Source organism: Rissa tridactyla, chromosome 8 (genome assembly GCF_028500815.1).
Source record: "Rissa tridactyla isolate bRisTri1 chromosome 8, bRisTri1.patW.cur.20221130, whole genome shotgun sequence".
NCBI lineage: Eukaryota > Metazoa > Chordata > Aves > Charadriiformes > Laridae > Rissa > Rissa tridactyla.
This window is the reverse complement of record NC_071473.1, coordinates 42,073,725-42,100,064: the sequence shown is the minus strand read 5'-3', so window position 1 is coordinate 42,100,064 and position 26,340 is coordinate 42,073,725. Positions and strand designations below refer to the sequence as shown.

Below are 26,340 nucleotides of genomic sequence, written 5' to 3'. Positions count from 1 at the left end.
GGGCGGCGCCGGGGGCAGAGTCCAGCGCGGTGAGCCGGGGGCGGCGGGAGCCCGTTACAGGCGCGGAAGATGCCGCTGGGTCTGAGGAGCAAGAAGAAGGACAGGTCCAGGGAGACCTCCAAGCTGGTGGAGAGCGAGGCGGCGGCCCCGGCCCCCCCGTCGGCGGCGGCGGCCCCGGCCCCGTCGGCGAGCGCGTCGCGGCTGCAGTTCCACACGCAGCTGGCGCACGGCAGCCCCACGGGCCGCGTCGGCGGCTTCGGCAGCGCCCGGGAGCTTTACGCCAAGATCGCCGAGGCTTTCGGCATCGATCCCGCCGAGGTAGGGCCCCCCCCGTGCCCGGGGGCGGCGGGGGCTCGGCGGGTCGTGCGGGGGCACGGAGGGCTGGGGCGGTTCTGCGCCGCAAGGGCCTTGTGCGAGCTGTGGCGGACGTGGGTATCCTCTGCTTCTGGGGGGAAAAATTCCTTCTGCGCGTTCCAAACGGGCATTGCCGTACGGGGAAGGATATGAGCATAACTGCATTTAACTTTTACGCGGAAAAACAATGGTCCTTTTAACCAAAATATCTCTAGTGTCTTGGTTAACTTGCCGCCAGCCTGCTGCTCGACACAACTCTTCAGCACTGGGTCAAACCATCTGTATTACAGCTTTCAAACTATTTATATTACAGTTGTCAAACCATTATTACAGTTTTTAAACCGTTTGTGTTACAGTTGTCAAACCGTTTGTATTACAGTTGAGTGGAATAATTATTTCCAGTGCAGGAATTATTGACTGTAGTGATTTGTTCCACATTCAAAAAAAAAAAAACCAAACCCAAAAAAACCCACCAAAAAAACCCCATGAAGGTAAATACCCAGAATGAAGGCAACAGGGGTTATAACTGCTTTAAATCTGACTACGTTTTAAAATTCCAACTGAATGTGATGTTTGGAAAGTTTTCTGCTTTGACAGGTAATTACTTTTAAAAGGCCCACTGTTTAAGTGAGGCTATTTAAATCTGTAACAGGAATTTTTTTTTTTTAACTGCTGCCTTTTTGATCTTTTTTTTTTTTCTGAGCCAAGTTTTAAACATTGTTTGGATAATGATTCATTTGTGTTTGTAAACGCATTGTTTTCTCTTAGTTAAAAGGTGGTGGCCATATCGAGTTCTTCCTCCGTGGTTCTGTGAACCTTAACCTCTGAGTGGCGAATTGGAACAAGCGCTAACGCTTCGTTATTGCCTGCCGGTGGCTCTACTCCTTTGCTTGTTTTCTTACTTGTAGCTGGCTCTTTTGAAGTAGTAAAGACTACTACTGCAGGCTTTGTCCTGAGAGTCTGCTGGGGCCTGACCTAGCAGCATTTCAAACAGTAAATTGTAAAAGAACAGTGGCTGTAGCTGTGAATACAGTTTAACCAGGCACTGTTGCGTTAAGTAATTAAGAAGCACCAGTACCATTGCCAGCCAATGCGCCTATTTCCCAGACCTTCCCGGCTGCTGTCTGACCTCCTGCTTCTCTGTTTTCTTTCCACACGGAGCTGCTGTTCCCCTTTTGTTCTATTCCATCTCCAGTTTTACTCTCAAGTTCTCATAATTGCCAGATTATCTTCTATTTAATTTTCTTCCTTTCGCTGCTGAACTTTTGTTACTGATCTTTTGGCTCCACCGACGTGACAAAGAACAGCATTCACCAAGAAATTCGATTTGGTATGAATGGTATGCTCCCATTTCTGTGGCTGGATCTGGCATCTGATGCCCCCAAAGGTGTTAGAGGAAGCACCACATGTTTCATGGGCATCTATTGCCAGCTTCTGCTAAACTAGAGAAGTTTCTTCTTTTCTCTTTTTCTCTCTCCTGTCCTATTCCTAGGTGGATTTTTTTTTGTCTGGTTTGTTTTTGTGTTTGTTTGTTTGCTTTTGTGTTTGTTTTTGTTTGTTTGTTTTTAAATGTGGTTTACTGATAAAAACGGATGGAGAATTGTTGCTGAATTATAGGCGTTGAACTTAAAATCATTTACTCAAGAAATTCAGTTGGCTTTAAGAAATGTAGTTGTATGAAATGAAAACAATGATCAAAAGTATTTCCTGGTGTAAAGGTGGCACAGCAGAGCGAGGAACCTGGGCCAACAATGTCTGGCAACAAAATTTTGGATGGACAAGAAAAAGTAGGATAGATCAGCGAACAGCAAGGAGTGCCATGAACCGTGAATTTCTTAGCAACTGCTGAGCTCGCTGGAAGGAAAGACTAGACATTTTAAATGGTATTATCTATTAATTAAAGCTGGTGTGAAGAACAATGCCAGAAGCTACACCTCATCAAACTGTAAGACACTGAGGTACTCAAATGCCGTTTGCAGGTGTTACCTGTCTAGGAGAGTTTCGGTGACCTAGCTGTGCCGAAGCCTGTGGGCAGTGTGATACCGGAATGCCTTCGGAAACAGGTACTATCACAGAGATCTCTGCCCTGTAGTGACCGAGGTGGAAAATAGCGTGGGGGGGTGAGGGGAAGAGCTCAGTGCAGGGAGCATTTGGATAACTGTGGCAGAAGCGCATACATTTAATATGGTGTGTGTAGTGTAGGCAAGTATGGCAGTGTAGGCAAGCGTATGGATTCTTGGATAAGTTCCTACTTAAGTGTTTTGGTACAGTTCGGGATGAGCTATGTGTGCAATCTGTCGCTTCTCCTTTTGACTCTGCGTGGTTACAGCCCCTCCTTTCCTCTTTGTGTCACATCTCGCAGGACCAGCTGAGTTTAGCTTCTGTGGTTGATCTGTGATTGACTGCCAACAGTGACACAGCAAAGCTTGTATAAAACAGTATTTGTTGGACAGATGCTGACAAAAACTTCTGTGCGGACCCGGATGATGAGCTGGGCAGGGTGGGGGCAGAACACGACCGGGTGTAGCTTCAAAGGGGACACTCCTTCACTCCGGTGATGTTTGCTGGGCATCTATGGAGTGAGCCATAACAGCAGCTTTCTGAGGCTTTTCCTGTACTCATCGTTTCTTGTCTAGGTATTTTATTCCTCATCCATCTTCCTAGGTGAACGTATATCTTAGTTATCCCTTTTTGAAACTGACATTCAGCCTGCATTTCTGCATACCTCTTTTTTACCGTGACCAGCATTTCTTCTTTTCCTGGTCCAACGTGAATGTCCTTTCCTCAGGGAGGAGGAATGAAGATGGCTTCTAGCAATGGATTGCCTGTAACATTAATATGAGTGCTGGTACAGGTAGATTGCGTTGTTCTTGACTTTTAGCTTGATTTCTTCAACAGTGTTTCAACAAAGAAGCGCAGAGCCAAAAAAAAGTATAAATAGGTGCAATTCTTAACTAACAACACAACCCATCCCCAGTTACGTGTACGTTTCTACGTGCGTAAATAATATAAATATCTCCCCCGTTTTTTCTATGGACGATGAAGTAGGAAAAGCATTTTGAAAAAGTGTTTGCTTATGCAAATGGCTTGGCCATTTAGGATCACTACTGCACTGTGGCTATCAGGAAATGTGACAGGGAGTGTTATATTCCCTGTAAGGATGAAAGTGCAGCCTGTATGATAAATAAATGAGCACTGACCAAAGGACAATGTAGGTCTGTTAGAGCATTTGGTGGTGGTGTGCTCCTGTGAGAGCACATGGTAGGGCTTTAAAGTATTCAAAGCTAATCGGGCACTGGGAATGTGGATATTAAAGTGCAAATGCAGCAGAGCTATTTCTTGACCAGAGGAGAAGGGAATGGTAAACCACAGATGCTATAGGGACTTTTGGCTTGTGTACTCATAATTTGCCATTTTGATTATTTTGTTTGCTTTGGAAGGTGACGTATGGTGGGGCTGGTGAGGTAAGTCGAATGCTCAGCGGGTGTGTCCGTCGGGAGCCCATGGAGGCTGGGGTTTCAGTCACGGTGGAAGGAATTTTGCTTCAGAAGGGGAATATAGGAAAAGGGAGACCTTCCCGGTAGCACCAAGGGCAGAAATGCAGCTCCCTCTTTCTCTTCCAGTAACAAGAGTTCAGCTGCCGAGCTTGTGTCTGGGCTGTTGTTCCACGAGCCTTGCCTCATTAACTTATACAGTTAAGTATACTGTGAGGCTGTGCCGCATTAAACTTTCATAGAAGTGTTTGATTTAAACGTGTTCAATTTAAACTTTTATGAAAGAATGCTGAAAAATAAGCCGCTGCTGAAACTTAGGCTTCTGAATAAAAGTGACCTCATAACAAGTGTATTTTAGGAGGTTAGAGTAAAGGGTCAGCTTATGAAATCCTCATCACCAAAATGTTCAAAGTTTTAGTGTATGTGCTTATCTGTCGAAACAAAGTGTTCGCAAACTCGCCTACAGATTGAGGACTTTAAATGAACAAACTTAACACTCCCTACAAACCACCTCCTCCCAACCCTATGGCAACAAATAGTTTGCTTGCTGTTCCCCTAGGCAGAGCCTAAATTTCACACCCGTATTACGCGTGATGCTTGCTGTGTTAATGATCTGTTTGTCAGATACTTTTAAGCTGTATGGAAGAACTTACGCTGTAATTCTTGTGTGCTCTGGGTTTAAAAAAAAAAAAGAACAATCAAAACACTGAATGCTTATTTTGTAGGACTTTGAATGTGTTTGGGGAGGCAAAGTTGCGTACCTGGTGGAGTACCACAAGCACGCTACACCTTGGGGGACTTGGTTACTCTTCCTGTTGCTGCAGCTCGTCGAGGTTCACACGTTTTCCTCAGGGAGGGTAAAGTGAGTGAGGTACCTAGAAACTGCGTTGGTGATGTCTTGATGTAATGACGCCTACGTATGTAGGGAAATATGTCAGTGGGTGTTACATCTTGCTCAGAAGTAGAATTCCCATTTCCTCACCTCTTAAATAGAGAAAGTGTTTCAGTTCTCTTTGTAAAGTTATCTGAGATCTACTGATTTTTAAAAGCACTTTTAATACCTTCTGAGTATGTCGTCTATCAGTCAACTTATTTTTCAGTTCTTCTCGAGGTGTAGGCTTAATATGGAAGATGAGAATGTAATTAATATATGGGGTATGCAGTATGGTACTGCATATATACTTTATATAACACATAGCGTAACCCTCTTTTTCTTAGGTAATACTGTTTCTTTATATAACACGCAGTGCAACCCTGTTTTTATTGGCTAATAAAAAGTCTCTTCCTCTTGAAAATACTGATGCAGGGAGTAATCTGTTAGTAATCCTATCTGACAAATCTATTTTATAAGGTTGTGCATAAACCTCCTGTCCCTTCCAGCCGAATGGAATTTCCTTGTTCTGTGTGCTGCAGGAGATAAGTCTCTCAGTGAAGGAGGTATCCTAGATACTTCGTGACTGATGTAACAGTTATGATTTACAGTATCTTGCTAAAGTTGGCATGAAATGTCACAGCACTGGTATGCTGAGTTAAAGATCAAATGCATGTGAAGGTTGAGGGTAAGAAGAGAGAGAAAAGACTTAATGAAAATTGCACGTTGAATTTTTTTCTTGCTTCGTTTCTGGGTGAGAAAATTACTATCAAAAATATACCAAACTTAGAGTGAATGGAAGGTATACTGTAGTAGCTGTTATTAATTATTTAAGTATATAAGCTGCTATTGTGTACCTATGTTAAACTTACATAAAATCTATGAAAAAATACAATTTTTGAATTGGCAAGTCTCAGTAATGTACAAAAAAAGCTGTGCTGTAACTGATAGATGGTGTAACTGTGTATTATCCTGGGCAGATACATCTTTAGTACATTACTCTTTGCACATATCTGTTCTGAGAAAAAAACAGTTGTTCGCTAAAGAGGATAAAGAATGATTTAAGTTTTATTTTTGACTGGCTGATGCTCTCTCAGCCTTGTGGTTAGCACAGAACTGACTCACAGAAGATTCTGCGGACTTATAGGCTGTAGTAGGAATGCCATCCAGATGAAGGTCTAAAAAGAGAAACTCTGGATCGAGTTTCTAAATATCACATTTCTGCTCTGTTGCCAATTTTATCTATCCAAAGGTGTGACGGTAGTTACTAGATGATTGTCTGTTCGACAAGGTCAGATGAAGGATGCTAACGTCTAAAACGTAAAGACATATAGTGCTTGTTGTTCATTGTAAGAACAAGAACCGAGTTGCAGTTGTGAATATGTAGCTTGAGAGAGAACTGAAAATGTATACATGAACTTTGTATAGTCTGTTTGAATTGAACCTTCTTGGTTAAGAAAAATGCTGATGATTAGAGATGATTATTATTTAGAAAATAAAATTTAATTTTCTACTTAAAACCATCTGAATTTCTCTAGGTGAGGTTCCTGCTTGAGTATTGGTTAACTGAAAATCTTTGCATTGCCCAAGAGAATAAAACTAAAGTCTGCTAAGGGTGTGCTCTTATGGCTGTCATTGTTTAAGTAAAGCATTAGATTGCAGTGGGTGTTTGATGGATTATATGAGATAAGCAATTAGCCTTTGAAGTAGGGCTGTGTTGGTTTTTTAAAACAACAACAACTAAACAAGACCACCCTCATCAAGAAACATCATCTCACTACTAAACTTTCATTTTTTACTAACAAAGCCCCCATAGTTATAAAATGTAAGCTCTAGAAAGCTTCAGAAACTTAAATACTCTCTGTGAAATACATTGGGAAAAAGTATTCACCCCTCATTTGACCCGGGATAGATTCGAATAGATTTGTGACTTTTGTTTCAATTTTTCTGCTGTCATCCAGTGATGCCAGAAGGAAAGAAAAGGCATTTGAAGTGTTCTGCTGCAGAAACCCCCGAAACTTTCACAAGCATAGTGTGGGAAGGCGGAAGGAGACCCTGTGTTTCCAGTGAAGCACAGGGGTTTCGTCAGGTTGGGGACACAGGTCTGTGCCTGGGTTTTGGGGCATCTGGCCTGGCCCGCTGCTCCCCAGGGACTGCCACTAGAGCAGGAGCGAAGATGAAGGGCACCGAGCGACATCCTGCTGCTGGCTTTCCTCAAACGCTAAGCTGGCTTCCCACCATGTACTTCTTTTCATGTGTCGGCAGTGCTTTTTCTGCTTCTGAATTTGGAGCTGCTGCGGGCAGTGGGCTGCAAAGGGGTCCAAGGTGTGCTCTGAAGGGAAACACTATCCATCAGATATAGGCAAGGGGTAAAAAAGTACCTACTTTTATCTCTTGCCCTGTCGGAGCCACGTGTGTCCCGCTGGCAGCAGAGCCTTTGCCTGATGGTTTGCAGCTGTGGCTCTGACACCTGTGCTGGAGGGCTAAATGCGGTGGCAAGTCTCCTCCTCTTCCCCTGCTTCCAGTTGCATGTGACAGATGGTCTTTAGGGCTGCTCTTTGCCGCAGCGAAGTGGATTTGAGGGATTCTCCAAGTTTCTCTTGGAGCGCAGAATTTCTCTGTTTTGGCTGCTGCCCAGGAGAAGAGGTGGGCAGGGTGTCCCTCCCTCCGCGCCAGCGGCAGCTCGGAAAGGAGTGGGGCAGGTGTAGTTACTCTGGCTGTGAAGGAGGAGCATTTTTTGGGTTGGTTTGTTTTTTTTTTTGGCTAGGCTGTTTGGTACAGCCTGTACTCAAAAAGCAGAGAGCCCAAAGCCTGCCCAAACTGGCCAAATTGCTCCATGCCGCACTGTGGGGGCAAAAGCATCGTCTGTGCCCCGAGCGGTCCAGCTGGGTTAGTCTCATCCCACCTGTGCCCAGGGCAACGAGCCTCCCTGTTAAAGGACCGCTAGTATCAGCATAGGGAGAAAAAGGAGTGCCTGACACCCAGTGCTGAAGGGAAATCCCTCAGAAAGGCTGATCTATGAAGAAAACATTTGCTGGAACAGAGATGACCCCCGCTTAATGCTGGAGGAAGGGTAGGAAGCTAAGCAAGCTTGTTGGAGAGAATGTGCTCTGAGCTAATGGTGGAACATGTGGAGCAATGTTAAACGTTTCATGCTCTCTCCTGATGTTTTTGTTTTGATGAGCTCCCCTTTTTTTCCATGAAACTGCTTTCGAGTGCTTACATTTTGAAGCAGTCCCTCGTGATGTTTGAATCCCGTGGAATTTGAGGTGGGTGAATGATGAAGCAGAAGATGGTGGTGACTCTTTGCTTTGCTCACTCTAACCTCTGGCACAAGCTGTTCAGCTCTAGCTCGAGGTGCCTGTGTCGGAGCGGGTGTTCTGGGACGGGCCGTGAGGGGCTGCTCGCACAGATACGTCTCTCCTTTGCTCCCTGACAGCTCTTATCTGCAGAGCTTGAGCTATTGATGCTTCCCGTCATGCGCACGGATGGAGACTGTCACCTCTCCTGGGGCAGCTGGAGAAGGAGAATAATCATCATTTCAGCTCCGGATCTGTCAGAGAGCCCAGAACTATGCTCTCCTTTTATCTTCCTATCAAGCTCACTAAACCTAATACGCCGTTAAACTTAAGGTGTTTGATTTCCTCCCACGCAGATCATGTTTTGCACTTTGAACACTCACAAAGTCGATATGGACAAGCTCTTGGGTGCGCAAATTGGCCTTGAAGATTTCATATTTGCCCACATAAAAGGACAACGAAAAGAAGTGGAAATTCTTAAAACTGATGATGTGCTTGGGCTTACCATTACAGACAATGGAGCTGGCTGCCCGTTTATAAAGGTAAATGCTTTATTCTATAGAAGCTTCTGTTATTATAAAAGCTTCATTGTTGTTTTAATGATCCTTTAGAACTATAAAATCTTTTATTATCATCTATATGAGAAGTTAAAAATAAAGTTGCCTTTCTTTAGGTACCTCATTCAAAATTAGTTCAGCTATTTCTGTACTGCGTGTCATTCAAAATTAGTTCATTTGTTCATCGCTTCTGTAACGGGTATCAGCTTTACAATGTGACCATTGTATTTTCCGACCTACCCTGAGGTGGTAAGTGTTAGATACTGCTTGTGTCTGCCTCCTCTTTTTTTTTTTTTTTTTAAAGTGATTTTATGATGTCATTCATTAGGTGCTTATAGAACATCTGTCACTCGTGTGATAATGAGATCAAGTTCTTTCAGTCTTTATGACTGTTCTCAGGGCAGGAGCCTTTGTGTTACAAGAATAGGTGCAAGTACGGTGCTTTTTCAGCTTGCCCGTATTGTTGCCTTAGATAGGTAGGGTGAATTAAAAGGTGTTAACGATACAGATTAACATAATTTACCACAATTAACTTGAGTAGCAACTATGGGCAGTAACATCTACAATATATTAATCGTAATTTCATTCCTCCTCCTCTTCTGTGTGACCTCCAGATAGTATGTTTTGAGACAAGTAGAGGCTGAGGAAATGCTGCTGCCTTCTTGCCAGATTAGGTATTAGGAACCTTAATCACATTTTCTGCCTTTTTTAGATGCTTTGCCCTGATCTCCTCCAATTATCCGTTAATAGTGAGGCATTGGCAATTATCTTTGATTACTGCCGTTTCAATCGCTGTTCTCATTGCTATCGTAAACGGAACTTCTTGTATGGAGAGGTTGTATTCTCCAGTCGTTCCTTAGCTACCACGGATATAAAACAAGACGGGGTTTAGAAACAGGTTTGCTTGTCTTTGCCATGGAAAAATGTGATCGAGGGCACGCTTGAGAAAGTCGAGATGCAGAGGGGGTTTCAGTAAGCAGTTTGGCAAAATCATAGCCTCATTTTTATAGACACAGAACTCTTGGATTTCTAGTGGTAGCATCCGTGCAGCCCGCAGCGCTCGGTCACGCTGCTGCTCGTGGGGTGTTTTAAAAGAAGGCATTGAAAGAGCAGTGCTTCGGCGATTAGAGCTCACGTGTGCAGCGCTGTACGGAGCGTCACTCCCTGTGCTCGGCGGGTAACACGGGGAGAGAGAACAGCCATCACGCAGGCTGCCGCATAATCCCAGCAGACTGGAAAACCCTCCCCGCATGAGCAAGACAGGCTGTAGTTTCCAGTAAATTGTATAAAACTTGCCTGAACAAATACATCATTGTCCTTGTGCTGGGCTAATAAGCAGTATAATGAAAATGGCGCAGTCTTTGTGGGAATGCATCAGTTTAAAGGGGGTTCTAGGAGCTTGCTTTGTTGCTGTTGCATGCTTAGCTAATGGATTTTTTTAAAACAGCATAGAAAATACAAAAGAGAAAGCTGCATCTTTTTTATACTTGGTGGTCTAGGTAAATGACTAAGCAAAGACTGTCTCTGCTTTGAAGTTTGATAGAATTATTTTTGTTTATAGGTTTATAAACATATAATAATGGAAAAAATATTACTATGTTCCATTTTTAATTAAGAATTAATATTAAATTTACCTATCTGTGGGTTGTTGAAAGCCGTTATGGGCTGTAGTAATTTCATTGCATTTTGAGTAACAGGGCCATTTCTAAGTTTGATATATAACTCGGCCAGTTTTTAAACCTGACACTCTGAACTGCAGGTTCTTTTCCTATGAAATCGAATGTTGTTTTGCCTTACTAAGAACAAAACTTGGTGTCATTCTACTTTCACAAATGTGGCCAGATGGGAAGATGTACTATGGAATGACATCAGCCATTCAAAGAACAACAGTAGAACTTGAAGCATGATTGACTGGTGTGTAAGGAGACATTATAAAATGGGGTGGTGCGATGCATTTTAGGCATTGCGTAGGAGATATAGATCCCAGCTTCTAAATGGGCTGTAGAGCACTTGAAATGCAGGCAGATGAATTGCATCTTAATTACCGTGACAGTGTAGCTTGACTGTCTCTTGTCAGTTAACATGGAGTGATGACAAAAACTAAGTCATGTTAAAAAAAAATCTTAGATATGATGCAAATAGCATAGGCAGTGAATATTACTGTAACAGTTTTGGTGTTAGGATCCAAGTGAAGAAGAAAAACTACGTGAGAAATGAATTTAACACTTAGACGAAACATTAATTGGAGTTTGGCGGGCATGCTTTTGAATCCTGACGTCTGGTAACAGAGATGCATTTGGGACCCGCTTTCTGGTGTGCGTTCGATACCCGCCCTCCCCCCCCACCCACCCCCCCCCTTCACCATGAGGTTTCTTTTTGGTTTTAATCTAGGTTAAAAAAAAAAATAAAGTGCTCAAAAGAGTTAAATTCAGCCTGAAGCTAAAAATTATTGCAGTGTGTTACAGGACGCGGAGCACTGTCACACTTCCCACGGACTCTCTCAGATGGAGGCACGTACGTGGGCTCAGGCGTGCGCACACACAGCACAGGCAGGTTTCGGAGATAGTTACGCAGCTCGGCTAGGTGTTATAGTAGTAGGTGGTAATATGTTTATCTCCCTTCTCTCAGCGTTCTCACTCAAAATTAGCCTGAAAAGCATCAGTCTTTACTGAAAAGTATGCTATTAATGAAGATATTGGAATGAAATTCATATCTTTACAAAATACAAGATATTCTACTATGTCATAGCTTTTCTATTAAATAGCCGTAGGATAATGGCTTACATGATTTAGGCACATCATAAACAAATATGACAGCATATAACAACAATAACAGAATAACTGAAATTTTAAGTGTCCTTGAATTGACTTGATAAGTCATAGAGATATTTTAAAATTGCTTTTTTCTCACTTTTAAAATTCCTCTTCACAAAACCTATCAATACTAACATGTTACGTTTTATGACCTTTAGACCATTTGTATTCCATGAGATGACATTTAGAATAATTTATTATTCTTTATTGTTATTTCAGAGGAAATACTTGAATATGCATCTGTATAGCTTGGTAAGGAAAATGGTAGAGGTTTTATCGCCATAGATGGGTCTTATTAAGACTAGCCCTTTATTGTATGTCATTTTTTAGTATATCACACACATATCCCTGGACCGTATTTGTAAAGAGAAAAGTTCTGTTCCTATGCTTGCCAAGCTATTAAATCAAAATAAAAATGCAAAATGCAATTAAACATTCACATTACTGACATGTTTGGGTTCAGTTTTAAAGCACAATAATTTAGCTTAATTGGAAGCCTTAATTTCTTAAGTATGATTGCATTCTCTTTTTTTTTTCCCTGTTGATTTTATATTCAATGCTTATTAAAATACTTTGAAAAATAATGCTTTCTAAAATAGGTTTTATGAAAATCTTATAGACCAAACGCACTGCTGGTATGATAAACTCAATGCCATTGATGTTGTTAACTGGCATTCTTGAAACTTTGTGGTGTCACCTCTTTATCTTTCAAGGAAATACTTCTAATTCTGTTCTTTGGTGGTTTTTTTTTTTTTAACAATAGCGAATCAAAGAAGGTAGCCTTATGGACCAAACAAAAATCATCTGCGTGGGTGATCACATAGAGACTATAAATGGAAAAAATGTTTCAGATTGTCGGCATTACGAAGTTGCCAAAATGCTAAAAGATCTGGAGAAAGGTCGGATGTTTAAGCTGGAGTTGATAGAGCCTATGAAAGCATTTGGTGAGTGACCCAACTGTCCACATTGTTCACTGGATGTCGAAATCCCAACGTTGCATTGCATTGTGAGTTTGTTTTCAGATTGCAGGCAGGTGCCCACCCTAGGTAGCATAACTGATACAAAAAAGTGTATTTTTTTTCTTTTTCTTTCTTTCAAGTGGGAAATTTATGAACGGATTTTATTCCATCTTGCTTTCTCCAGCAGTCATCCTGGGATGGGCTGCCTCAGCCTGAGTCTCAGTTGCTCGATTCCTCTGCCACCACACGATGATGCGAAATAAGTACAGGAATTCTCTCACAGACACAGTGCTAACACACTGATCCTCTTCTCTTTTCCTTTATTGGTACATAACCCCAGTTAGACACCCCTGTGTGTCAGATTTTTGTATTTCTGAACCCTTTCCTGGGGACTGCAGTCTCAAAGGCAGAAGGATGCTGCAGAAAACACTGTCTGGGATTCCCTAGAGCATCTCCTTTGCTGCATGCCTGCCTGCTCTCCCCAGCTGTTTTTGTGGATCTTTAATCATGCAGGAGATATACTCAGAATTGGAAGAAAGCAGTAGGGCAAAGCTCTGTCTCTACCTACCACCTGCCGGCTCTGAGAAAGTGATACTTACATAGGAGGAATGTGTATCTACTGCTAATCCTTACATACGTTAGTTTTATCAATGTAGTAAACTCAAAAAAAAGTAGAGACTGAGTTTTAATTTTTATTATTTCAATTTTTTATGTTGCCCCCCAAACCATGTAGCGTTTTTCTGTAATAAAAAACTTCAAAATACTGCTAAATTATGAGCGTATATGAGTCCTTGTGCATGCCTGCACTAACAACAAATTAAAAATCACTGTCTTCACCACAGCAGCAAGTTTGAAATGTTTATTTTTCAAATCTTTTTTTCAATCTGTTAGTAGTTTACAACTGCTGTCATACACCAGTCTTGACACTTGGTGTCAGAATAGCAGCAGAAATTGAAAATGAGAGAAATTTGAAGGTTTCTTTTTGCTTTCGGTGTTTCTGTGATGAACGAGGGTTATGAGCTAATCTGAAATGTGTTTGGATATAAATTGATACTCCTGTTAAGTAAATGTGTATGTTATACATTACGCTAAAGTAGTATTACATATGTATAGTATTGCAATTAGTAATATAGGAATACCTTTTTAATATGGATCTATAATTTGTATTCAATGCTAAACATGTTACACAGTCTATTTGTGAAGACCAGGGTAAATCAGCATTTGATTGATGACTTCAGCCATTATTTAATAGCAATTGCTTTAGTCAGGTGATTAAGATAAGATACCTTTTAGTCTGCCTATGATGTAGATGCTAATTCCGTGGCAATACCTTTTGTCTGGCACCGAATTAAGAGGCAATCGGAGCTTTTTGGACAGATTTTTGGAAGATGCATGTTATTTTTTTAACCCTACAGAAATTAATTTAAAAGTTTCAGTGCCCAATAGGTTAGAATATCCCGCCTCTAGCCTTAGGTGCAGTTAGACTTTAGGCACAAATATATTCAAGGTAGTGTTTAAGCTGCAGCACGCTGAGAATAGCCTCAGAGGAGATGACAAACAAGATCCAGATCCTGCTGGACAAGGAGGTGCTGAATTCCTGTTAGTTTCAACACAAGTTTGTGAGGGTATAGAAATAAGAGACAAGTCTGTGTGTGAAATTACGTTTATTTTTCCTCCTCTCAGCAGAACGTGAAATAAATATAATTTACTGCTTGAATATCTTTCTACCACGTGCACACAGACTGCCTCGGCTACCCTAGGCGAGGCTTGTAGCGCAGAATTAAAGGCTTGTCTGAATAAGATTGGTCCTTACCAGTCACAAGCTAACCCTCTACAAACTGGTGGAAAATTAATAGAAACTGAGCAAAGGCAGCATAACACAAACTTTAAATTTAAATTATGTGACTATGGCCATCATAGAAATTATTTTTCAGAGAGTTTTGGTCTAAAGTATTGCAAGCGAAGGTTACGTCAAATTGTTTTGAGGTGCCAATGGTGACAAAACTAGAAAAAGATGTATGTTGTATCAGGAACGACTTTTTGAAACAAGTCTAGCAGAGATGATGACAATCTTAAGGATGTTTTAAACTGTCCTTGAAGCAATAAAAGGATTAAGGAAAAGTGTTGATCCTAAATATATATGTAATAGACTGTGCCATATCTATTTTTTAAAATAAAAACAATTAAAATTTACTTTTTAAGACTTTTTTCAGCACAATGATCTGGATTTTTGACTACTTATGCAAGAATGATGAGTGGGAATCTACCTGGGCAAAATGAATATAGCATGTTAAAGCCTTGCCTTCAAGGACAGCTTATTAGAAAGGCCTACTGCTAAGAGGAGGAATAATCTGGTAGAGAAAACAGCACAGTTAAAAACAGTTCTGCAAAATTGTCTTCTCTCTTCTAGCACTTTCCAGATTGACTGTGTAACTCACACGTCAGTCAGTAAATTAATGCCTTGCCACTCTTGAATGTAAAATAATGTCCTAGAACAAGAAAGCCAAATCTTAAATGATTCTATACTCCGTTTGCTAACTGAGGTGCCCTTTCCCAAGATTAAAGAAGGAAAGCTGAATTCAGCTAAAGAAAACTGGGTAAACTTTTCTTGGCAGAGATATTTTTCAGGTGTAAAATCATGACCTCGGTGAAACCAATAGAAGAACTCCTGGAAATCTACTTACGGATGTTTCACCTGTGTGATTGCTAGTAATCAAATTGTTAGCTCCACTCAATGTGGCTCATGATGGCCTGTTTAGCAGCGGAGTTTGCACCATTGCATCAGTGAAAGGTGGAGATGTTGCAATGCTAAACCTGCTCCGTAATCTGCTTGTAAAGACCAGGATAAATCAGCATTTGGTTGGTGACTTCAGCCATTATCTAATACTAAGTAATAAATACTCCCACTTTTCTGTAGAATAGGGAAATAAAATTGTACAAAGTGTATACGTGAAGTTCAGTCCAATAGGCCTGCAAAGGTATATTGGTTAATGGAAGTCCTAACTTCAGGGCAGTCAAGTGGATGCCAAAGTTTGAAGACAAGAAATCGTCAGCAAAGCCATACTGAGAATACAGTTAATTTATAATTAAATTTTTACATACGTCTAGATGCTGATTAGAGTAAAAAGTGAAGGTAATGTAATAGCCAAAACTATTATCATATGTATTATATATCATATTCTGACATACCGTATACTTAATTTTGTTTGGTATTCTTTTCTTGTTGTTGTTGTTTTTTTTTTCTTTTGCCTTTAGAAAAGCTGGAACCAAGGTCCAAAGGTAGAACTCTGCCGGAGGCTAAAATCTCCAGAGGGAGAGAAACACTTCGGCTGAGAACAAAAGGCCCTGCTACTGTGGAGGAAATGGTATGGTTATCTTGAGACCCTTCAATAGTTTAATCATCTAGCACCTGATCTATTCTTTCCCAAGGTTGATAAGGTAAAGTAGGAAGGAAAAATCTGGATGTTACAAAGCTTGTGGGACTTAAGACGACTGCCTTCTGCAGGGAGAAATGCTTATTTAAAGTTGAAGGCTTGCAGGGATAGGATGGGGCTGAGGAATCTGGGAACAGAGAGCCTATATTTAGATGTCATGCATTACATGGGTGAATTTAAGGTAGATTAGACCTTATCTGCATGGATATAATTATACTTTTGCTCTTTTTCTCCCTTTATTTCAACACAGCCAACTGAAGTTGAAGAAAAAGCAATTAAAAAAGTGGATGAGCTTCTTGAAACATACATGGGGATAAGAGATATTGAATTAGGTGAGTTTTTAACAGCTACATTACTACAAGATTAAATAACTTCTCATTTTCTGTAGTCTAAAATTTGAATACTTTAATCTCTTGATGTAAGCGAAGCAAAGTTTGTCCAGCATGCAGTCTCAAAAACTTGCCTGTATTTCTGCAAATGTGTGTCTCTGATGAAAGAATCTCTCACTACAAGCCTTATGATGTAATTAATTTTCCTGCATATTATCTATACACTATTGCATGAGTTACTTAGTTGTTTGCTGTTACCTGTCATCACTGTATTCTTTCTGGCGTATTTTTTTCTAGTGAAGCTTGTGCGTACCACATTTAAGGATTGTTAAGGATAAGCATGTCTGTCTATTTTTTTGCTCTTTTGCCCCTTGGTTTGGACATATCAAAGTTTGAATCCGAGATCTTCATCAACGAAAGGGCAACTATTTAGCAAGGGAACTGACAGAGTAATTGCACAAATCTATCAAATTCTCTAAAGCCTGCGTTGCGAAGAACGTGGGAAGTTTTCCAGAATATTTTCTAGCTATCATAATCATCAATTGATAGTGAAAGAAACTATTCAATCCTGGTGTCATAAGTTCCTCAGAACTGCACCAAACTTGTCCTTGCAGCTGTTGCTTGTCTGTTAATCTGACAACAACTAAATAGGAACTTCTGTTTGTTTGGGAAGAAGCTGGAGTCTAGCTGGGTAAGAAGCACTGCTGAAGCCAGCTGTGGCTGGGTGTAGTCCTCACACGACCTTGTGGAACTGCTAATACTGAGACAAAGAGGAAGGTATTAACTGTTATGGTAATATCTAAAAAAAAAAATCAGCCAGGCATTAGGAAAGGATAAGTTAAATGGAAAGCGATCTTGAAAAGAAAGCTTTAATGAGAGAGAAGTGGAGGAGGCAAAGCAGAAGAGAAAACATGTCTGGCACGAAGCTAAGGGCAAAGCAGGAGGGTTGGACAGGCAGCACTTAGCGTGGAGGAATGAGAACAATAGGAGATTATCTGAATAGCCAAAAGTCCTTTGTTGGCTGCTCCTACCAGCAAGCATCTGATTGGCAGCTTCTGCATGTTTTCTCACAGGAAAAACTGCAGGTCAGGTATTATTTGTCCCCCATCCTACGGTAGACGTGGCTTCCTGGCATAGAGGTGGGAGTGGAGCTGCCCAAAACTTGTGAATTCTGTTTTGTAGGTAATATCTTAACTTTCTAATTCCTAGAAAACTAAAAATTCTCAAAAATTCTGTTTGCAGGGACTCTAATATGTGATGTCCCTGCCATGTGATATGCTCCCGGGAGCCCTGTGAGGTGCTGACCCTCTGTTTAGGTTAGGGAAGATCCCATGTCCTCTCGCTCTCCTGCAGCCTCCGCTGCTCCATCCGTCTCTGGCTCAGGCTTCAAAGCTCCCGAGCCTCGTGCCAGCCGTCCCTCTGGGAGCTGTTTTTGTCCTGCAGCTGTTGCAGTCCCAGCTTGAGCTGGCCTTCTGGAAGCTCCTGGCCTTGCAGGTTACCTCCAAGGTCCCCAGGCTCCTGGCCCTACAGGGACAAGCAGCTGTAGGTTTCTGGGGTTGGCGTTCTGGTTTTGGTGTTGACAGCTCAGAGTCCCGAGAGCCTAGGCTAGAGCATGGTTTCTTGGGATGTTGAGGTATGCTATGTCTACTGGGACAGGGAAACAGGTTCCTGTGGGAACTGGTGTTCCCTGTGTTCTTGGCTCTCGGTACCGTAACAGGATGGCCCTTGTACAGTAGACTGAGGAGTTCAACTTTCAGCACATATGGCTGAGCTGATTGCCAAGCGCCTGGTAGAGTTTTCCCGTGAAATCCTTGATTATTTTTTTTTTCCCAGTATGTAGTTTGGAAAGTTTCAAAGAATGCCTTAAAAGAACACTCAAAGAAGGAAGAGGTCTTTGTCCTCAACGATATTCTCTTCTTCCTAACTGGGTGGTTGTTCTGCCCTTCACCGCCTCCTCCTCTTCCTCCCCAAAAGGCAGTGAAACAAAGAGAAACTGTCAGGAACCAAAGACTACAGGGTTCATGTAGGTTTAGTTTGCACTTTTGAAGCCATTTCCTAAAGTTCAAATCTTAGAGTTGAGATCTAATGGTGATGACAAAAAAAAAAAAAGTTTTATCAATTTTAAACAATTAAACAGCTCTAGGACTCCTTAGGAAAGGAGAGCTAATCACCTGCCACAAATCTGTTCAATTAACATATGTCAGTTTTTCATATTCTGGATGTGATCAGTCACCCGTGAAAATGAAATATGAGGAAAGGATTCATTCAGAGAATGCCAATCACCACTCAGCTAGAAATTTCACTCATTACTCAAGCCAGATTAGTTGAAAATGCAAGTCATCACAATGCGACAGCAGACAAGTGATTAAAATCTCAATCATTGCTCACTCCCATGCAGTTCTGTTTGTCAGAAGCTTTGGATGTCAGTTAATATTGCTCTTTCATCTCCATTAAAATGACACTTCCATGGTGTGATTGAATTCTAAAACAGTGCCCCAGTTTTAAGCCAGAAGTTAGGAAGAAAGGAAAGAAAAAATAATGTAAAATTACAGACGGAATTAAAGATGAGATAAAGCCCTTAATTTTTGCATAGTTAAGTATCTTGACAGTTTCAAGAATGTCTGACTGAATCTACACACAAATCCCTAAGTTGGAGCAAAATGCTTGGAAATCATTTAATGGAAATGCATACACTTTTTTTTTTTCTGGCACAGTTTCTTGTTTTCAGAGATCTAAATGCTGCTGCCTTTTGAATGCACTTTTACCTTTTTACCTCTTTATTTTACTGAAAACTGGACTTAATCTGCAGAAGGGACACTTGGCTCTGGAAACGTGTTCCTCAGCCGTTTTATGGGCGTGTTAGAAATTGGGCCAAGGTTTGACTTCAGCCTTCTTTATAACATGATTGCGCCATTGAGAGATAACTCAGGTTATTTTAAATCCTGTCAGTGCTTTCTGGTAAAGGAACATAAGCAGTTGATTAATAGGGACTCAGGAAGCGGTGCTCGTGAAAAACACTGATGGCTCGAATTGTTACGGACTATATTTGATCCCAAAGATTCTGGGTGGGAGGAAGCCTGGATCTATGCGATTCGACCCCAGAATGCTACTAATGGGGAAAAGTGATGGCAAAAAGCGCTTCCTGTCCAATTTTTTCTTTCAGCATCTTTTGGCTTCTTCATCCACTGGTATTCCGTTCTGTTTTCATATGTTTGGATGATTGTTTCCTTTTTATTGTTCCCTATAATATTGTCAGAAATTGCATATCTTTGCATATTCTCCAACTCTCTTTAGAAGAATTTCGAATCCACTTCTCCACTCTCAAGCTTATTTTTCAAACTTACTGTCCAGTCAAAATGTCTTAACAGGTTTAAACTTTTTGTTACCCAAGCTTCTTCTCTTGGCTCACTAAGCCAGCCCAGCAATATTGGATAGAGGTTTTTATCTTGAAATGCTTGGACTAAAGTGATATTCTCGCTGAATCTGTTGTTTTCTGCTCCTCCTGTCACCTGACTTCCTTTCCCAAAGGATTTTCTTGTATACGCTCTGGGGTATATTGTTTATGTTCATTTACTCTGCGAGAATAATGGGAGTTTTGTGAAAAAGGGAAGGGTAGCAAGTCTGGTTAAACAAGAAAACTTCTCCACTTCAAGAGGAATTAATACTTAATAAAAAGAAACAAGAAGAAAGGATACTTGAGTGCCAGTTCTGACAGCGTTCAACATGAAACTAAAACTAAGTGATGTTAAACACTGGAAACTGCAATGTTACGCTTCATTTTCTGTCATGTTGTAAGGATGCTTGAATGTGAATTTAAGCTCGTTTAAAGTGTCAGGCCAGAACAATAATATTTGTTGCCTTTTGATGAAGGCAAAACTTCTGATAAAAAGTTAAATACTGAAGTTTCTGCTAAGACTTCTGAAATTTTTTATTTTTTATTTTTTTTTAGAAGTTAGAGGATAGGATATAGGTAGCAAGACCCCTATGTAAGGTAGATAACAATGGCAGGTAGATCATAGATTTCATGGCTTGTGCTGCATCTGTCTATCAAAAGTGAAAATACGGATTTTGTGAAAGATCTTTGAAGTTTAGGTTTAAAAAGCCAATATACTATTCATATTCTGAGAAGCCTGCTAGTGAGCTTCTCATTTCAAGTTTAGAAGACTTCTGACTCTTTTCATCACTTTTAAGTTTGCTGAACTTTTCACATTTTATGTAAAAATTTCTCAGGTATGAGCACTGCCTGAAGTGAGATTGAGGAAAAAAAAACCCACAATAAAATCTGAAAACAATTGGGGCTCTGTGGAATGTGGAAAAATAGTCTATTGGAATAAAATTCCTGTAATCACTTATTGTGCAGCTGTTACAAGAAGCAGTGGGGGAAAGGGAGGGGAGAGGAGGAGGCAATTTGGCACGGAGCTGTCACCCTCCGAGAACCAGTAAAGTTTTCTTCAAGTTGGCGAGTATCTGCCAAATGCCTTGGCCGTCGGTAGTTTTTGATTTGCCTTGGGAATTAGGCATTGCAAATGTCAATGTGTAAACATGGGTGTTCTGCACAGCTGTGTCGAGGAGGGAATGCCCTCCCCTGCCCGTGGGAAATGAGAACGCGTACGCTGGGCGATAGAGCAGACCGGTGGGCTGTAGCGCGCCTACGTAGCGAAGCGGGGTTCAGGATTTGCGCGTTCGCGTACATCGGCGGTACGAGTTGCGTGTGGCAGTGCGGCGGGGTGGCTCGGGCGGTAGTGCGGGGCGGCTGACGCTGGAGGTCAGCACCAAGCTGTTGAAAACGATCCTGCAAGCTCTCCGCAGGCGAGGATTTCACTACATGGGGTGAATCTGGGAAGGGGAGTGTGCTTTAATTAATATAATGCTTTAAACGCGCCCTGGTAGTGCTGATTACGGTTGCTCAATACAGAGGAAAACACTTTCATTTGAAGCTGCTGCTTTCACGTTCCCGCTCCCGCTTGACTGGATTGAAAAGTTGTCTTGATTGTCTAAGTTTAGTGGATTTTGTTTTCAAGTTTGGTAAATCTCTAATAAACTATTTTTAAGGTGCTATTTAATAATTTGGGAATCTCAAACTTTAAAGAAAATTATGTTTGAAGTCACACTTTCTGTTAATGACAGTTTATTACTATGTAATTCTGGGATTTCGACTGGGACAGTTGGACTGTAATATAATGCTGTGTTACCTTGTTTTATCACAACTGTCTGTGTCATATGGCTCTTTCATATATCGACTAATTTATCTTAAACCTCGCTAAATTCCTTGCTCCCACTCTTTCTGCTGGACAACTTGTCTAGATCCTCACTCTGTTGATGGCAACATTTTTTAATATCTTGGGTGACTATATCTAGGCATGTTTGCTCCTGTGTCACCTTGCGCAGCTCTTCTCCCTCCGCTCCTCTCCCAGTGTCTCTATAGAGTAACTTCGTATCCTGGTTCATATCCAGAAATCTGTGAAGTTTAAATTACAGCCTTCACCTCATTACCTCCAGGATTGCTCCTCTGCAGGTACCTTCTTATACCACGGTGTCAGGGGATATAGGGTGGCGTTGGTAGGACAAATATTTGTCTCCCACTTCTCAGGAATGAGAGTCCCCAATTTAATGCCTGTTTCCTGCCCAGACTCCTCTGAGTCAGCGTCCCAGGGACTTCACAGGGGACACAGAAAGAATCAACGCAACAGGGACAGGGTTTCTTCTGGCAGGGAAACAGGTCTTGAGAGTCCTTGAGAACCACTAGTGGTGCCCGGGAAGCTGGGTTACACTTGAACTGTCGCCATCACAGCAGTTTGTTTGTCAAGATTTACGTAAATTTTCCTTGAATTGCTTTGTGTAGTTTGGCACACTGCGATTCAGTTTGAAGCCTTATGTCTGTACGTAGTTAAAACCAAAACGTCAAATTTCCTCAGAATTACTGCTGCTGACATCTACAATGTGAAACATGGCACAAGTTTGCTCACAGCTTGTAACAAGTTTGCATAACAGCAAACATTATTTGCCAAAAGTTCATAGCTGTCAATAAATTTGAGCTGAGTTTCAAGTGAACAAAATAATATGAAATACATTTAATAAAACTTCAGAGCTGGGAAAGTTTCCCTTTTTATCAGAGAGATTTTGGCATGTTGATACAACACAGTGCACGCAGTAGAGAGCAGACTGTCCCAGTGAAGGTGGTCTTCTGTGGATTCAGAACTTCCTTCCCTTTCTCAGCCGCTGTAGGACATGTTTTCTACTTGGGTATCCCTCTGAGAAAAGGCTGGAGGCTGTAAAATCCTTCAGTGTGACACTTGAATTTTATATACTTATGAAGAAATTGGTGGTTTCTTGATGTATAAGAAAAGATGGAGGACATCTTGCAGTTCAAGGCAGATGTGTAAGGTAATCACGAAACGAAGCAGACTTTGAGGGTTTCATTTATTGTACAATACCCTCATTTCCTGTGAATATGAACAGAGGCTGTGGAGCAGGAGCTCAGAAAATAAACTGCATTCAGCAGTGCTGTTTGTGCTGAGGCTGTTCTAGAGTCTTCTGCATCCCTCAAACCATGATAATCTGCTGCCAGTAGTTCTCCAGGCCTAGTTTAACCAGCAGAAACTCCTGTGCTGATGCTTTTCACCCTTCAGGGAGGTGCAGGTGCCGTGACTGAGAGAGGTTTGAGCCCTCACAGCTTTCATTTGCTCTCATATCCTTGGCTTGCCAGCATCCAGTGTTGTTTGGGATAGACTTGTAATCTGCCTGAGAATCTGAGGAACTGTGCGGTGGCTGAAGGTGAGGGATGAGCACAGCAGCTGAGGACTGAGTCCTAAGCAGCAACCCCAGTTTAGCCATTTCCGAACGAAAGTCTAAAACTTGATAAATTCTGATACTTGGGTGTTAAATAAGAGAAAATGCCAGACAGCGTGGGTATACAAGCTATCAGTCTACCTCTGTGCTATCAGACCTCTGTGATTTAACTTTCCTGGGTACCAAGATGTTCCTATACTGGTGGCTCTGGTTTATTGTGCACAACGGCAAGGCCTTTCCCTTACTTTTGCACAGTTTGAACCACCTGGCTGAGACTTTCAGAAATAACTTTGATCTTTTTCATTTCCTAGTGGCATGAGCACAAACTTTCCCAGCCTTGAGGGTGCTATAAATTAAAGATTTGCTTTTCAGAGCTGGAGGTAATAATAACTGAAGCAAACTCTTGTGCTGAAATTAGTTACTCTTGAGATTAGATAGTATGGAAAAAAACATAGATCCAAGCAGAAGAATAATGTAGCTCACAATAAATGCCTGAGTCTCTTTGCTACCTAGAGGTGTTTTTTTGTGGGTTAAAAAATTAAGCTAAAGTTAATTAAATAAAATTAAGATGAAAAATTACGCAAACCTGTTTGAGGTCATGTGGTGGTTTCCTCAGAGTACGACTTCTTTCAGCCAGTTCCAAACATACTGTGTCCAGTTCTTAACAAAACAGATTTTAATTGTCTCTGTATTTTACACACCTTAGTTGAGCCTAGCATTTGAATTCCTGTTTCCTAAAGTAGGGAGTGTTTTCTCTAGGCCCATTTATCATTACTCCTTTCTAACTACAGGTCATGTTCAACATTTAAACTCGTAAAACACGGGTTGTTGCTAGCAATCCCACACGAGCTTGGTTGCATGTGTCTATTCTGCAGGCTGTATGTTGTTTTCCATGTTCAAACCCTACGCCTTTTGGCTTTCTCTGAAAAACTTGGCCACTTTAAACTCTGACTTACCGAGATCTTTACCTTGTTGTTTAGAGGAGCAAAACATTCCGGTTTGCCTTTTGATCTGGTTGAGATCAGCAAGCTCGTATCAACTCGCTGAAGTTGGTGATGAACTGGTGTGGGTCTCGTTATTGCAGAAGAGATGTGCTTAACCTTGGTTTTAGACCTATGCATCGTGTGCCTTCAGTAATGAATACAGAATATAATTTCATAGCATTAAAACGAACGGTCGCTGAATTAAAAATTAAACTTCTGCCAAACAGAAGAATATATAATCAGCACTCCAAGGAAGCTTTCCCGTTTATCAGAGCACAATGTAGCTAGTGTAGGGGGATTTAAGTACATAATTCCGTTTGAATCCTAAATTCAGTAGGTAAGCTTTACATCTCCCTAAGCTGACCTGGTTTTGAAAATAGGCATTGAAAAACTAACTATATATGTTAGCTGTCACTTTCATGATAATTACATTTTTTTGTGTGTGTTGCTTTTTAGCTGCAACAATGGTGGAAGCTGGAAGAGACAAGAAAAACCCAGATGAATTTGCAGTGGCATTGGATGAAACTCTTGGAGACTTTGCATTTCCAGATGAGTTTGTCTTTGATGTATGGGGAGCAATAGGTGATGCTAAACAAGGACGACTGGAATGAGAACTGTGCAGATTATCAATCCCTATTTGAAAATACTAAATTATTTTCAAATACGTACATCAGAATTTTAATACTTTTATTGATATGAATCCAGGGTGCTCTGTATAAGTATTCTTATCTAAAACTTTCTTTTACAAAGGAAGGTTTCTAATAGAAATATGAAGATAAACCCAAAGTTCTGACAACTGTACATTTAAAACATTTAATTTACACACAGAAATCACTGTGAGGAGTGTGTCAAGGAAATATATTTATACAGATGTTTTATGAAAATTAGGTATTTTTTATTGTACATACGCTTTGATATCCATATTCTGAAGAGTGTTAGTCATATGCAACAAAGAGTTTGGATTATTTTATCTCTTCTTTAGAAAGGTTTATAAACTTTCTAGCTACACGCTGCAGTTCCCTGGTCTTCTGTTTTCCTGATGTATTCACGTGCACAAAGAGCTGTGGAGAACCTAAAGCCTAAGGTTTTCTTACAGTTTGGCCTGGATGTAGTCTTTTCTGTACACAGAGCTGGGAAGAAGCTAACCTGTTTCTGAAGAACCTGAGTTCAGGGAAAAAGAAAATTTCCTCCGAAATGTGAAAACTAAGATCTTTGAATGAAAAAGACTTGCTTTCATTTGAGTCGTAATAGAAACTCTCTGGGTATTGCTGAGTTGACCAAGCAGAGTAGAAGTGCTTAAACCAGGACGCTGCTGCTTTATTCAGATGCCATATTATTGCAATAGCATAGGAAGAAACAAATGTTAATTTTGATTACTGTTCATATATTTGAATAATATCTGTGATTTGGCACTGGAGACTATAATGTACGATTAAGTACTTAATTGATCTTTGCGTATGCTAAATGATTTGCTGACATGCTATGGAGTTCCGCTTTTGTCTGGTGGGTTTTTTTTTTCATCTTGGCAACCTAGGAGAAGGTGTTCAAACCTGGAAGATATTATTGTAAAGTCACAAACAATCACAATTTGGATGAAAATGCATGCCTAAACCCTGAAAAATACATTAATTTTAGAATTTCCAATTATATTGTATATAAACATTTATTTTAACTGATAATATTTTACTAATAAATCTCAGATTATTAAAAATGAACTGTCTCTTTTAACGTATCTGCTATGCCCGTGTTTATCCTCCTATTCACTCTACTTAATGAAGAACAATGCAATACATCTTGGTTTTAGTTGTAACGAGATTCTTTTTCAGTTTTTGCTGCGCTTGGGTTTCATTAAGACAGGTATTTGCTCATTTGTTTAGAAAAAGCTACTTTCAAGTGATTATAGCCAAATAACATGTCGTGAGTGTCCTTGAAAACAAAATGGAAGAAGAAGGTGGACCCTGACCTGGGAAGGTGTCATAGCTTTTTAGTATTTTTCTATTTGCATAAGCATATAATGTAATAGGTATTACAAAAGTTTTTTTCTAAATTAATGCCTAGTGCCTTTTCCTCTGAGGAAAATGTCTTTCACTGTTTTGCAGAGATCCCTTTAAAATAAAGACTATGCCAATAATTTTACATGTTCTATGTCAATGATTTGTTTTGGGTCTAAACCCAAGACCCTTTGAAACCGTTGACAGATCCTCATTCTCTTTACTTTGTTATTTAGGAAGGCTCCTAAACTCCACTTCAGTCTTTTGCACATTACAATAAGTAAAGATTTCCTCTAGTTATGAAATATTGCGCAAAGACTTATTAATAATGTTCAGTGGTCTTTCAATGGGGATAATTTCCAATTTTATAAATGCTGTTGTTTATATTTTGCTCTTGTATCTCTGATTTAAGGGAAAGCTTTCACATAATATAGATAGTCCTTTTTATCAAATGAGTAGTACAGAGC

At 40.7% G+C, this 26,340-nt stretch overlaps 1 protein-coding gene across 1 annotated transcript; it reads left to right on the top strand.

Moving 5' to 3' along the window:
- On the top strand, positions 1-26,054 carry GIPC2 (GIPC PDZ domain containing family member 2). The gene is made up of 6 exons (XM_054212112.1): positions 1-318; positions 8,375-8,560; positions 12,152-12,332; positions 15,603-15,712; positions 16,032-16,113; positions 24,339-26,054. The coding sequence occupies exons 1-6, from the start codon at positions 70-72 to the stop codon at positions 24,491-24,493; spliced, it is 963 nt and encodes a 320-aa protein (XP_054068087.1). The 5' UTR covers positions 1-69; the 3' UTR covers positions 24,494-26,054.
- The last annotated feature ends 286 nt before the right edge of the window (positions 26,055-26,340 follow it).

Bases quoted from the DNA above. Each gene is read 5' to 3' on its own strand.
- GIPC2 (XM_054212112.1), top strand. From the start codon at position 70: ATGCCGCTGGGTCTGAGGAGCAAGAAGAAGGACAGGTCCAGGGAGACC. The intron at 8,561-12,151 runs GTAAATGCTTTA...TTTTAACAATAG, and splicing joins CTGGCTGCCCGTTTATAAAG to CGAATCAAAGAAGGTAGCCT. The intron at 16,114-24,338 runs GTGAGTTTTTAA...GTTGCTTTTTAG, and splicing joins GATAAGAGATATTGAATTAG to CTGCAACAATGGTGGAAGCT.